This window comes from Solanum pennellii, chromosome 4 (assembly GCF_001406875.1).
Source record: "Solanum pennellii chromosome 4, SPENNV200".
Lineage (NCBI taxonomy): Eukaryota > Viridiplantae > Streptophyta > Magnoliopsida > Solanales > Solanaceae > Solanum > Solanum pennellii.
In genome coordinates this window covers 6571835-6584479 of record NC_028640.1, presented here as the reverse complement: position 1 = coordinate 6584479, position 12645 = coordinate 6571835, and the positions used below count along the sequence as shown (strand labels likewise).

Genomic DNA, 12645 nt, shown 5'->3' with positions numbered 1-12645 from the left:
ATCGAAAACTGAAAAAGTGGGTTCTGGCGCGTGTTCAACAAACAAATCGACCTTGCAGATTATTTTTGCCACGTAGGCACGCAAGGGGTAATATATTACTTAAAAAAAAGTTGGAGGGGGTAATAGGACCTCATCAAAGATAAGGTGTGTCGTAGGGATTTTGGGTATAGGCTAGGGGGGTAATTGGGTATTATCCCTAGAAAAACCTTAAGAGTTGCAATAAAAGAAAAGTTGGATGTAAGGCCATTGCTTTTATGGTAAGTGTATTGGTTGAAACTTGAAGCAAGAAGTTGATATAATGGTGTGTAAAGAAAGGTAGCAATCACATCAAATCATAGTACTGCTAATTTATTTGGGAAATTTTATTCAATTAATTGTTTGATAGCAAAATGAAACTATCACTTTTAGGGTATTCGTATTCTAATGGTATGTGGCCTCATTGGTGTTCTACATTGATGTTTGAAAGAGAATAACACCTCCCACCTACCCCAAGAAATTCTAATTGAAAATTATTTGTACCTAAAAAGGTATGAAGGAAAAATACTCGAGAACATATGAAAAAGTGTTTAGCGAGGAGCCCATCTTTCTCATTCTTGCAAAAGACATGGGGGAATACAAGACAAAGGAAAGTGACGAGACATCCTTTTTCTGTCTTCTCTCCACGGGCAATACATATGGAGAGTCCGAGCAACTTAGATTTGCTCTATCATTGTTCATAGAAGCAGTCAATAATGCTTGCATTAGGATAGAATGTCTAGTCATATTTTCTTGAGTTGACCCCTCCCTAGAACCTTATATAAACGTGGGATGCTTTAAGGGGTAATAGGACCCCGGAAAAATAAAATGTCCCTAAAACTTGGGGTATGGATGTAGCTTGATTTTACATCAAGCAATATGAAATAAATAGATTATTCTCATCATAAACAAACACATTGTCTAGACTACAATTGACATAATAAAAAAGATGATTTGCATTGTATCTATAGCATTAGCTAAAATTTACAGCTTTTTTTTTCAAGAAGTTGAAGATACATTGAAGTAATACAAGAAATGAAATATTGAGGCTGTTTCAATGATATTCCATCACTGGTGAGTTGGTCCAAATGCAGGGAGGCTGCTGTGTTTGCTGCTTCATCTATAATATTTGCTGTGCATATAAGTTCATCGATAGTATAGATCTTGTTGTAACTAGTCGATGAAGGGCTATAAGCTTGCGTGTACAAGTCCAAAAGACAAATGAAGATGATCACAAAATCCATAGATTATAACAAAAACAACAAATAAGAACGGAATAGTACCTACAACAACTTATCAACACATTATATGTTTACAGAATCTGACAAAACTTTCCTTTTTCTCATCGACTTGTATAAGGTCAAAATCACGACTGTATTCACCTCAATTCAACACATTTTGGCAGCCAAATAAGGTAGACATAGGAACAACGTTGGACTGTCAGCCATCAAAGTTCCATTTCACACAGCACATGGACATCCAGTCTTGTCCCAGAAGACCATTAGATCCATAAGCATCAATCTGTGCATTATAACTAAACAGATGCAGCAAGTCGTTCAAGTATAAAAACACTGTGGTCGGGTTGAGAATTAGGTGCAACACAAAAAACTAGTGTGGTTCACCAATTGCAGAAACACATATATCAGTTAAAACAACAGAAAAGTCAATAGCAACAAAAGATCCAAGTCTATCACCCCAGAACTCGGAGCAGTAGAATATATGGAGACACTGTGTCAAAGAACTGGTCTACTATAAGCACCATGGGTTTCACTCCAAATTCCAACGTTCATATTGATGCAATATACGATAAGATATTCAACTGAAGACCATTATCAAATACAAGTATCGAACATAAGTGCAGCTACTAATCTGTGATCAAATGAAAAATAAAATGCAGCATATGTTAAACAGCCATCAAACAGTGATGAAAACAACTTAAGGTTTCTCAAGTATCAAAACACATCTCCTACCCAAGGGTCAAGCGAAAGAAAATCCGAATCCAGCTAGCAAAAGTGAATCAATTGTTCACTATCACACATACATACTTAAAGCAAAAAGCTAGACAGGAATCCCAACAATCAATGTAATCATTTGGCAGCAAACTTAACTATAGATTCAGCAGTTTGTAAAAACAAAAGAGCAGTTAGGTATGAGCACTAGTTTTAAGCCAAAAAAGAAACTAATCTTCCTATTCTTGTCATTAAAGTTGAAGGCTTTGTAAAGATTGCATGATTAGTTGGTTCTCAACAGACATCCCCACAGTGTCGCCATTCTTATGATCAAGTTGAACCTGTCCGCCTTGTGGAGATTGAATAATCTGCATCGCCTTATCGGAAAGTTGAAGGCTTTGTAAAGATTGCATAGTTAGCTGGTTCTCAACAGACATCTCCACAGCGTCACCATTACTATGATCAAGTTGAACGTGTCCGTCTTCTGGAGATTGAATAATCTGCATTGCCTTATCGGATTTCTCTTGATTGTTATTATTACTATTACCACCTTTTTGTTCCTTCGTCTTCATCATCATGGTTAATATCACATCTTCTCTCTCAACTTTGTTTGGGGGCAAATATTTCGATGAGAGATAATACTCTCTGATATGCCACTCACTCTTTTTCAATCTCTTTGATGACTTGCGTCTACCATTTTTGGTGTCATAGTAGTAGTACCTGTAAAAATAAACAGCAATTAGTCAAGGTACAGATCATGAGTCCGAGCTAGTTTAGTCAACTATTTGATCAACTCCAACTCTTAACTTTAAATATAACTAGAATGCAACTTGAGTATCCAAAACTCAATCGGAAAATCATTTTTTTAAAACATGTTCTGGACCTATTGAAATGATCAAATCATTAGTAGAAGCGCGTGAAAGCTATGGCATTAGTCGAGTTGCAGAGAGTTTAATCAACTAATTTGAGTAAGGCTCGGTCAAATCATTAGTCAAGGTGCAGATAGTTTAATCACTAAATTTGACCAAGCTAACTCGGTCAAATCATTAGTCAAGGAACGTGAAAACTATGTAATCGGGGAGGTGCAAATAGTTTAATCAACTATTTGACCGATGTAACTCTTAACTTTAATATAACTAGAATGCAACTCGAGGGTATGAAACTCATCTAAAACCTAAAACTATGGGATACAAACCAAATATGCAAATCAATTATAAAACACATTCTGTCAACTATTCTACCAGCAACGGGTACCAAATAACTTTATGCAATTCGAGTGTATGAAATGCAAATCAATTATAAAACACGTTCTGTCAACTATTCAACCAGCAACGGGTACCAAGTACCTTTATGCAATTCAAGTGTATGAATGAAAATCAATTATAAAACACGTTCTGTCAACTATTCAACCAGCAACGGGTACCAAGTAACTTTGTGCAATTCGAGTGTATGAAATGCAAATCAATCATAAAACACGTTCTGTCAAGTATTCAACCAACGACAGGTACCAAGTAACTTTATGAGTGTATGAAACTCATGTGGAAATTCCAGAACACAAACCAAATATGAAAATCAATTACAAAATAAGTTCTAAACCATTTGAAATCACCCAAATCACAAAAAAAAAAAAAAATGGATCGATCATCGGGGAGTAATCATACATTCTTACCAGGAAATTTTGATGTTGCCAATGTGTTTCTTGTTGGAATCAAAAATAGACTTAATCTTGGGATTAGGTTTCCAAAACCCTGGAGCATCTTTACTAATAAACACTTTGCAATTCTGCTTGTTCTGAAAGGTGATTATAAATCGCGTGTTCTTCTTCGTCCCCTGGGTAGTTCCAAGAATTTGTAATGGGCTATACACTCTGATTCCATAAACTTCATCTACATCCTCTATAACAGTATGCTCATACGGAAAAGATTTTCCTATTACGTATTTCACCAAATAATTCATCATCTTCTTGTCCAGTGCTTTCGAACAACCACCATTATCCGTTACTTTCGAACTACCACTTTTCTCCATTGAAGAGAGATCGAAAACCTCCACTGATGAAACTGATGAATTAGAACTCGACTCTCTACTACATTTCTTGTTAGGCAAGGTAAACGTGTATTACGGCTATTTATATTAGAGCCGTAACTAATTTGAATTCGAGTTATATAAGGCTCATTTGGAGAAAATGCTCTCCGAGTCTCCATCCATTTTTTTTTTGTCTATCATCGGAAATATTATTTTTGGGCGATAATTATATTCTATCTTGAAAGTTTTTTAAATTAAAAATCTTGATTTTTTCAGAATCTAAGCATATATTATTCATTCGTCCAATACATAGCAAACGACACATCAGCTATGAATTTGATACATAATTATAAATTAGATTTATACTGATTTAGATTTGAAATAATCAAGGTTATATATCTTCTTTAATTAATAACATAAAAGCATGAAGTCCTAATTTAAATGTTAAATTACTATAATATTCCTAATGTAGGTTATGACTTTTTCGATGAGTTGTGGTTTTTTCAATAAGTTGTGAATTTTTTTAACGGGGTGTGACTTATTCAATAAGTTGTTACTTTTCCAAAGAGTTTTGACTTCTCTGAAAGGTCACTCATTTGATGAGTTGTGATTTTTTTTCAAAGGGTTGTGATTCTTCGATGAATTGTGACTTTTTCAATATGTTGAGTTTTCGAAAGGATTGTTACTCCTCAGAAAGGTCATGACTTTTCAGATAAGATACAAAAAATACTTGTTCATACTATCCATTGTTAATTATAAATAGAGGGGCTTCCTCTCATTTTTCAACCAACTTTTTTTTTTTAATCTCATACTCTTCTCCTTGCATTTTTAAAATTTTCTTTTGTGATTTATTATCATTGAGTGAGTTTGAAGTGTATCACTATTCTGATGAAGTAAATTGTCCTATCCTAAGATTGTACATTCCATTACCTCGTGTAATTTTGATATAATAATTTTTTTTTGCTTAATATATATACATTAGTATATAATGTTCTAATATATGAAGTTAACATGATTTAGTCTAAATTCATTTGTTTTTGTTAACAATTTCTCTTGTGATGTAAACATATGTGTTTGAATTTCTTTTTCCAAATTATTAAACTCTCAACAGTGAAAATATGTGAATATGTATGAATCATTTAAAAATTTATCAATTACAAAATAAATTTTATAATGAGTAATATGGAATAAATATTTTCATTTCATCCCTAAACTAAATTAAAATCTAATAACTATAAGAAAAAATAGTAATTGTTATGAAACTATATAAATTTAAAAGAAGAAGAAAGTAGAGAGGAGAGAAAAGACTTCTCGTTTCTCTTGAAGTATATTCAGGATTAAAAGATCTTTCACAAATCTTAGTTACAATGAAGGAAAACCCTTTATTTATAGGGAAAACCTTACTTGGTCCCCAAGTAGGATTCATAATCATATCCTACAAGGACTCCACATAATTAGACATTCACTATAATACAAATTGTTTATAACACCCCCTTGAAGGTCGGTAGATTATGTGCCTCGTTAAAACCTTACTAGATAAAACCCAGTAGGAAAAAAGATCTAGTGAAGGAAAAAGAGTACACATATCTAATAATACGCATTATGGATGCCTCATTAAAAACCTTACAAGGAAAAACCCAATGGGACAAAACCTTGTGAGGAAAAAAGAGTACATTGATATCACCTATTAACTCCCCTTCATGAAAACATCAATTTAGAGACTAGAATCTTCGTTTTCCAAGTTTGTGTACCATCTTCTTGAAAGTTATAGTAGGTAGAGACTTGGTGAATAAATCAAATATAGTATTACTTGAACAAACTTGTTGCATGTTGATATCACCATTCTTGGGAGCTCATGAGTGTAGAAAAACTTTGACGAAATATGCTTCCTTCTATCTCTTTTTATGAATCTTTCTTTCAGGGTCAAAGATTTCTCCAAGTTCCTTATTTTAACTTCTTTAAGCAAATAATCTATTGCCTTTTGAAAACTCTTCAAGAGTTTCAATTATAGTTATCAACTTGCATAACAGTACTTGTATATGCTCTATGCATTTTGGATCTATTTAATCCTTATGAGGATAATAGACAAGTTTTTCAAAAACTTGTATATGCTATAAATTTGAACCCATTGTATATTTTCATATCAATTTTGTCAAGTGACAACATTCAATATTAGATGTATGACATCTTCTAGTTCCTAGATTGCAAGTCAAATAAGTTTTACGCTTACCAAGATGCATCATTCCACTTTTCACTTGATAATTATTTCTACACAAGCATGTTTTAGTAGATGTAGAATTCATATCCTCATAATCTTTTACAATATTGCGCGCTATTGTATCAAAGATATCGTCAACGATATATCATTTTGTATCGATTCACAATATGACAAAACTTATTGAGATCTCATTACTTCATTATTTTTAGGTGGCTATCCCTCTCATGAAGTTTCATAAAGTGTTATGTCATAGGCTCTCCAAGAGCACATTGTCTCCTTATTATGATCATTTTGATTCTTTGATCCTCCCCATTTTTCAAGGATTATTTTATTTATAATTGATTAGTCTATCATGCTTCATGCATGTCATAGACTTTATCCTTAAGGGAAATTCAGTAGATGTATTTACAACTCTTGTGTTGCTTCTAGTCTCCCCCTTATGTTAGACAAACTAACATATATCTCAATCTTTTGGAGAATCTATCTTTGTGCATCATTGTATATTCGTTGATTGTATACTACATACCAAAATAATCAAATGAAAAATATTTGGTCCCTGATCATAAATCAACATAAAGAAAATCTGATCATAATTTGTTGGTTTGATGCACACAGTTACTTTTGTATGCGGTATCATATTTCAGATCAACACATGGAGCTTTATTTTCACAAGCAATGATTTCACTATCTCAGACATTTAATATCACAACATCTTGAGTATTTATCAATATTATCAAGATAAATTGTCTTGATTACATATAAATAGAAACTGTGCTCTCAACTCAATTTTTTGCACAAACAATTTTGTGAATGTCAAACTACTGGTTGACAACAAACGCACATGTGATTATCTTATAGATGCATCTTTTTATCATGTCACATGATAGGTGAACGAACCCATATTCACCTTTATACTTTTCAGAATTTAGAGATTTAATCTCAACATTAGTTGATCCAATCAACTTGTCATGAGAACAAACAACAAAAGAATTCTTGAAGAATCTTTTAGTTTTTCAATGTATGTCCATTACTCAGTATGCATACGTTTGGGATGACCAAATTATTCATGCCAACTAATAAAATTATTAGTTATCGTAAACTCCAAGTTTACTACGCCATGTGCCTTCTGCTTTAGTAAATTTCTAATTTACTATTATATGAGTGAATTTCAATTTTATTACTCCAAGAGTAATTTTCAGATTTATTTCTTCTCAATTACTTTACCTTTTAGATGAGTCGTGATCCCATCATTGAATGAACTAATCTGAAGAAAATTGTGCATGTAAACATATTATTTGTGCCAATATTTTTGCAAACATCAAGTTGCGAGATAATAATAGATACACATGAGACCATATAGAAGAAACATTTATTAGGACCATTAAATATCTTAACAATTCACTAGGTGGATAACTAGGTCCACAAATATCTGTATACGGTCCTAGAACGCAGAGAATTCAATCTCAACTTTCGTTTATAATGGTCTCACAATTAGCTAGCCTTGCTAACAAGTAATACAAAAGAATTCACCATTTAAAAGAATTTTTAGTTTCTTCCATGGATGTCCATTTTAATTTTCCATAATTCGTCTAAACATTATAGACTAACGATGTCCTAGACAATCGTGTCAAACTAAGAAAGTATTGGAATTAGTAAATTTCTTATTTACCATAGAATGCGCCTCAATTACACTAATTTTTGTCCAATACAAGCCTGAGATAAAACATGAAACTTTTCTATAATACATGTCTTCTTAGAGACATTCTTGGTGATACCACATTATTGACCAAAGGTCACAATCTTTCTCATGCCTAGAATGGTGGCTTACACTTCATTACTTTTAGAGAATGAATTTATATTTTTAGCATTTATCAAAAGTTCTCATTCTTGATGAATGGAACACAAACATGTGAGCATATCAAATTATGATAACTTTAGTACCTCATTCCATATTTATGTGCATTATTAAATCACTTGTCTTCTTTCAGACATATAATGCGCTACTACCACATTCACTTTACGTAATGGAGCAAATTCAGTAAATTTCACAACTTTTCATCAAAAACACATTAATTTTTCTTTAGTCATTATTATATCATCAATATGGTGCATTAAAACTCAAATTCAATGTCTTATTCATATAAGAGTGTCTTAAGCCATAAATAGATGAAACTTGAACCCAATATCTTCTTATCATGGTGCACCAGGACTTTAACCCAATGTTTTACCCTCTTGGTTCGATTGAACGTAAATTCATCGTCTTATTATTTTGGTGCGATAAAACTTAAATTTATCCTCTTACCCACAATGAAGCTCAACCTCAAACCTTTGAAAATAATTGCAATTTTATCACTTTTGATGATCATTCATATGATCATATATTATAATTACACACAAAATTGTGAATATTGATTTCTTATTATCAACACTAGCAGTTAATAGATATAGTTTAATAGATCACGTACCTCATATAAAGATTGAAAACACATCTTTCACTAAATTGTGCTTATTTTATTATTAAAATAAATTAAGGAATTCACTTCCCAGTCGATTAAAATAAAACGTACAGATAGTCGACAAGTCTCTTTAAATACTTACTTTAGATGGTACCTCCAAATCTGTTACATAAATAATTATAACATAAAGATAAATCATACATTGAATATATAAGAACCTTATTGCATAACTTATGCAAGATCTCTTTTGCACTTTTCCCGTCTTCTATCAAAATTCTTTTAAAATAGAACAATTGTGCTGATAACGTGTTATGAAACTATATAAATTTAGAAGAAGAAGAAAGTAGGGAGAAGAGAAAAAACTTCTTGTTTCTCTCGAAGTATATTCAAGATTCATAGATCTTTCACAAATCTTATTTACAATGAAGAAAAACCCTTTATTTATAGGGAAAACCTTACTTGGTCCCCAAGTAGGATTCCTAACCATATCCTACAAGGACTCCACATAATTAGACATTTACTATAATACAAATTGTTTATAACAGTAATATTAATTAAAAGTCCTATTTATTTATGTAAGTATAAAATTTGTTAAAAATACATCTACTGCACATTAATTTTTTAGTTATAACATTATAAATTCTCTTAATTATTATTAATTATTGAAAACATTATTCACACACTTAACATTCTTTAGTTATAATATTATGAATCCTCATAGTTATTCCATTAATTATTTCTATCTTTTATCTTTTCTTGGATTAACTTTTGACCAACAATTATTTATATTATCACACCGTCCCTATAGATGTGATAACATGATGTTGTTATTTTTACTTATATGAATCATGCTTCATTGAATAAATTGAAAATCGTTTACAAGTATATAAATTACATCTTTGTTGGGTGTACGATAAAAAAGTGATTATATATATGATTTCACAGATAAAATATATTCTTTAATTTTAATTTTTAGTTTTTCTGGTAAAAAAAAGAAAACTTTCTCGGTCAATATAGACTAAAAACCCTATCGTGAATCGAGAAGTCAAATATGAGAGCCAACACCAAGAACGTCATCTATTATATTATAACTTATAAAATAAAAATTAATATACAAAGATTAGTTCTAAAAAAATAAAATGTAGTTGTTCTCTTCATATGTTCATATGACATCTAAATAGTTTAACGTGAAAACACTTGCAAAACACATCTGGTTAGATGATGAAAAAAATACACAATCAATATCGTCTATCAAGTAATATTACTGAAATACGACTAGTTACATGATTGAACCTCATCAAATTGAAATAAACATATGCATTGTTACATTTAACTAATAAAATTTTTCATTGACCATCTTCATAGTTCCACATTGAATACTAACAGAAGAATCTGCAATACTATTTTGTGCAAAGCTTATTATTCAAATCTTCACTTAAATAAGCAATATTAATTAAATTTTAAAATATATTTTCTGAATTAGTAATCTCGTGTAATGCACGTATAGTAAAACTAGTCAAATTATACACAAAATTATAATGTATCTAAAAGAGTTGTAGTGGTGCGTCCAAATGTTAAGAGAGAGAAGGAAAAGGGGAGTTTTGTAATTAATTCAAATAGTAAGAATTTTTTAGAGATCATGTTATTTTAAATTGTGTAATTACCTTACCTAATGTCCGCAAAGGGAACGGCATTAGCAAGTATTAGTGATAGCTTCCACGGGTCGTGTCCATAATCTATATGTAACACAATGATTCATATCTAGAAATCATATAGAGTCAACTATACTGCGATAACTGATCAGAGGCAACTTAACAAAGCCATTTTACATTCCATCTATAACAATAGCTAAAATTTACAGTTCTTCATGAAGTTGAAGAAACCTCGAACAATAAATATAAGCTGGAGAATATCGAGGTTGTGTCCATGATGTTCGATCACTCGTGTCCAAATGCAAGGAGGCTGTTGTGCATCTACAATATTTGGTCTGCAAATTGGTTCATCGACTATATCTTCTTGTAACTAGTCGATGAAGGACTGTATGCTTGCATATACGATGTCAAAAGGCAACGAACAGAAATGTAGTCGTTTTCCATCGGATAACCAAATCACCATCCAAATGACTTGCTTTTATTTGCTCGATCCAATGAAGGAATTGATTGAAACAGCAGCAGGTCGCTGACAAGTATGCCCAAGCAGCTCGAGGCATTTGTTGGATGACAACGATTATCTCCAAAGAAGCTCATTTGTTGTTTCATGTTCAAATTTCTTTCTTAGGGATTCTGTCAAATGAAAAGAAAATATGGAGATTCATTTTGTAAGTTTAGAGGAATTTACCCCTTAAACTTGACACAAACTTAGATAGACACTTGAACTTAGCAGAAGTATGAACACTTCAGGTTGGCAAGTGTCTATTTGGTCACTGACTTGAGCATCTATCTTTGAAACATGTCAAGTTTAAGGAGCTATCGAGGTACTAAGCGTTTAGTCTTCAAAGATGTTCTTTTGAAGTACTATCATCAAAAACAGGTAATCTCAAGGGAAGTGAATATTAACAAGTTTTCCAGTCAAAGCTTACCAACTCTTTGTTTTATAACAGCAGCATTCTCGGTCCCTCCACTACGTTGAGCAAAGAAGAGTATATCGTCATACATATTACTTGATGGCTGAAGTCGTCCATCTTCCATCCACTCCAAAACCTGCATCAGAAGTTCACCAAATTGGTTTACTGATGAATGTTAAAAAAGATGAGCACAAGGGTTTTCAAACCAATAAGAAGATGGATAGAAGCAAAATATAGAAAGACAGATTTTTCTGAATTTCGGCAAATCCATTCTTGCGGAGTGAAGTGCTTCTAATTCCTCTGCAATTGCTAGTATCTCACAGGTACTTATCCAAAAAAAAAGGAAGAATTTCACAGGTCTGGGAACTCAGCATTTTTCACTTTCCTTTCTTTCTGTTTTTTTATTGTGAAGTGAAAGAAAGGTAAGGTAATATCGTCAGAGTTTAGCACTTGGTGGGTGCACCGCTTCTCTCCCTAAATGCATAGGGAATCAACAAATTTCTCCTTTTGTTTTCTCTACTCGAACAAATATAGCAGGTCTTACTTTGTAGGGTAACCATTCATCTGGGAATTAAAGATGATGGTATCAGTAGTAGAGTGAAGGTTTTTTTTTGGAGTAACTAGTAAAGTTGTTGTCACGTGACCAAGAAGTCAACGGTTCGAGCTATGGAAACAACCTCTTGCAAAAATGCAGGGTGAGACTGCGTACAATAGAATCTTGTGGTCTGGCCCTTCTCCGAACCCCACGCACAGCAGGAGCTTAGTGCACCGGACTGCCCTTTCTTTGGTACGTAGAGTATGTCCTTTAAAATACAATATTCTACATACTAGTCGTGCTGACAGAAACTAAGCAAGTAATACACATTAATAGACTTCTAAGAAATGTGTTTCCTTTGATCATCTTTTTCTAGATACCTCAGAGAAAGAAAGACAGAGAGAGAGAGAAGAACAAGCTAATGCATCGTGCATTCTGTAAAACTCACAATGTAGAATTACACTCTCTCTATTTCAATTTGTTTGGCTTACTTTCTTTTATAGTCCGTTTCAAAAAACAATGCATCTTTCCCTTTTTGGCATCTCTTTAAATTCCAACTTTCCACGTGGCATGTTTAAGACCACAAGATTAAAGGACATTTTGGTACAATCTACATATCTTTAGTTTAAGACCACAAAGTTCAAAAACTTACTTTTTTTAACTTCGTATCAAGTCAAAATCAAACAAACAAATTGGAACAGAGAGAGTACAAGTTTTACTATATTTGAAGATTTAGACTTTTAGAGCCACTACGAATCATATTATATTATAAGTGGGAAGGTTCAAAGTACAAAAGTTGAATTACCATTTTATCCCTACAATAAATCAACATAATATAAAACAATAAATAATAGATACCATCCTTTAAAACTTAATTAATCATTTTA

The 12645-nt window shown here is 32.2% G+C and overlaps 2 protein-coding genes across 3 annotated transcripts in view; both read right to left on the bottom strand.

Moving 5' to 3' along the window:
* Nucleotides 1-1895: 1895 nt before the first annotated feature.
* LOC107016469 lies at nucleotides 1896-4073 on the bottom strand (the record flags this gene model as incomplete). The annotated part of the gene is made up of 2 exons (XM_027916333.1): nucleotides 1896-2684; nucleotides 3634-4073. Coding segments are annotated over 2 exons (909 nt in total), but the record flags the coding sequence as incomplete, so codon positions are not given.
* Nucleotides 4074-10383: 6310 nt separating this feature from the next.
* LOC107017727 (pentatricopeptide repeat-containing protein At2g41720) overlaps nucleotides 10384-12645 on the bottom strand; it is a 10293-nt gene continuing 8031 nt past the window's right edge. The window contains exons 9-10 of one of the 2 annotated variants that reach the window (XM_015217968.2): nucleotides 11239-11359; nucleotides 10384-10942 (exon numbers count right to left, since the gene is read on the bottom strand). In XM_015217968.2, the coding sequence (XP_015073454.1) occupies nucleotides 10887-10942; nucleotides 11239-11359 (177 nt within the window). In that variant the 3' untranslated portion in view covers nucleotides 10384-10886. Of the gene's footprint in view, nucleotides 10943-11238; nucleotides 11360-12645 lie in introns of those variants that run through there. The other variant, XR_001456558.2, reaches the window with a different exon arrangement.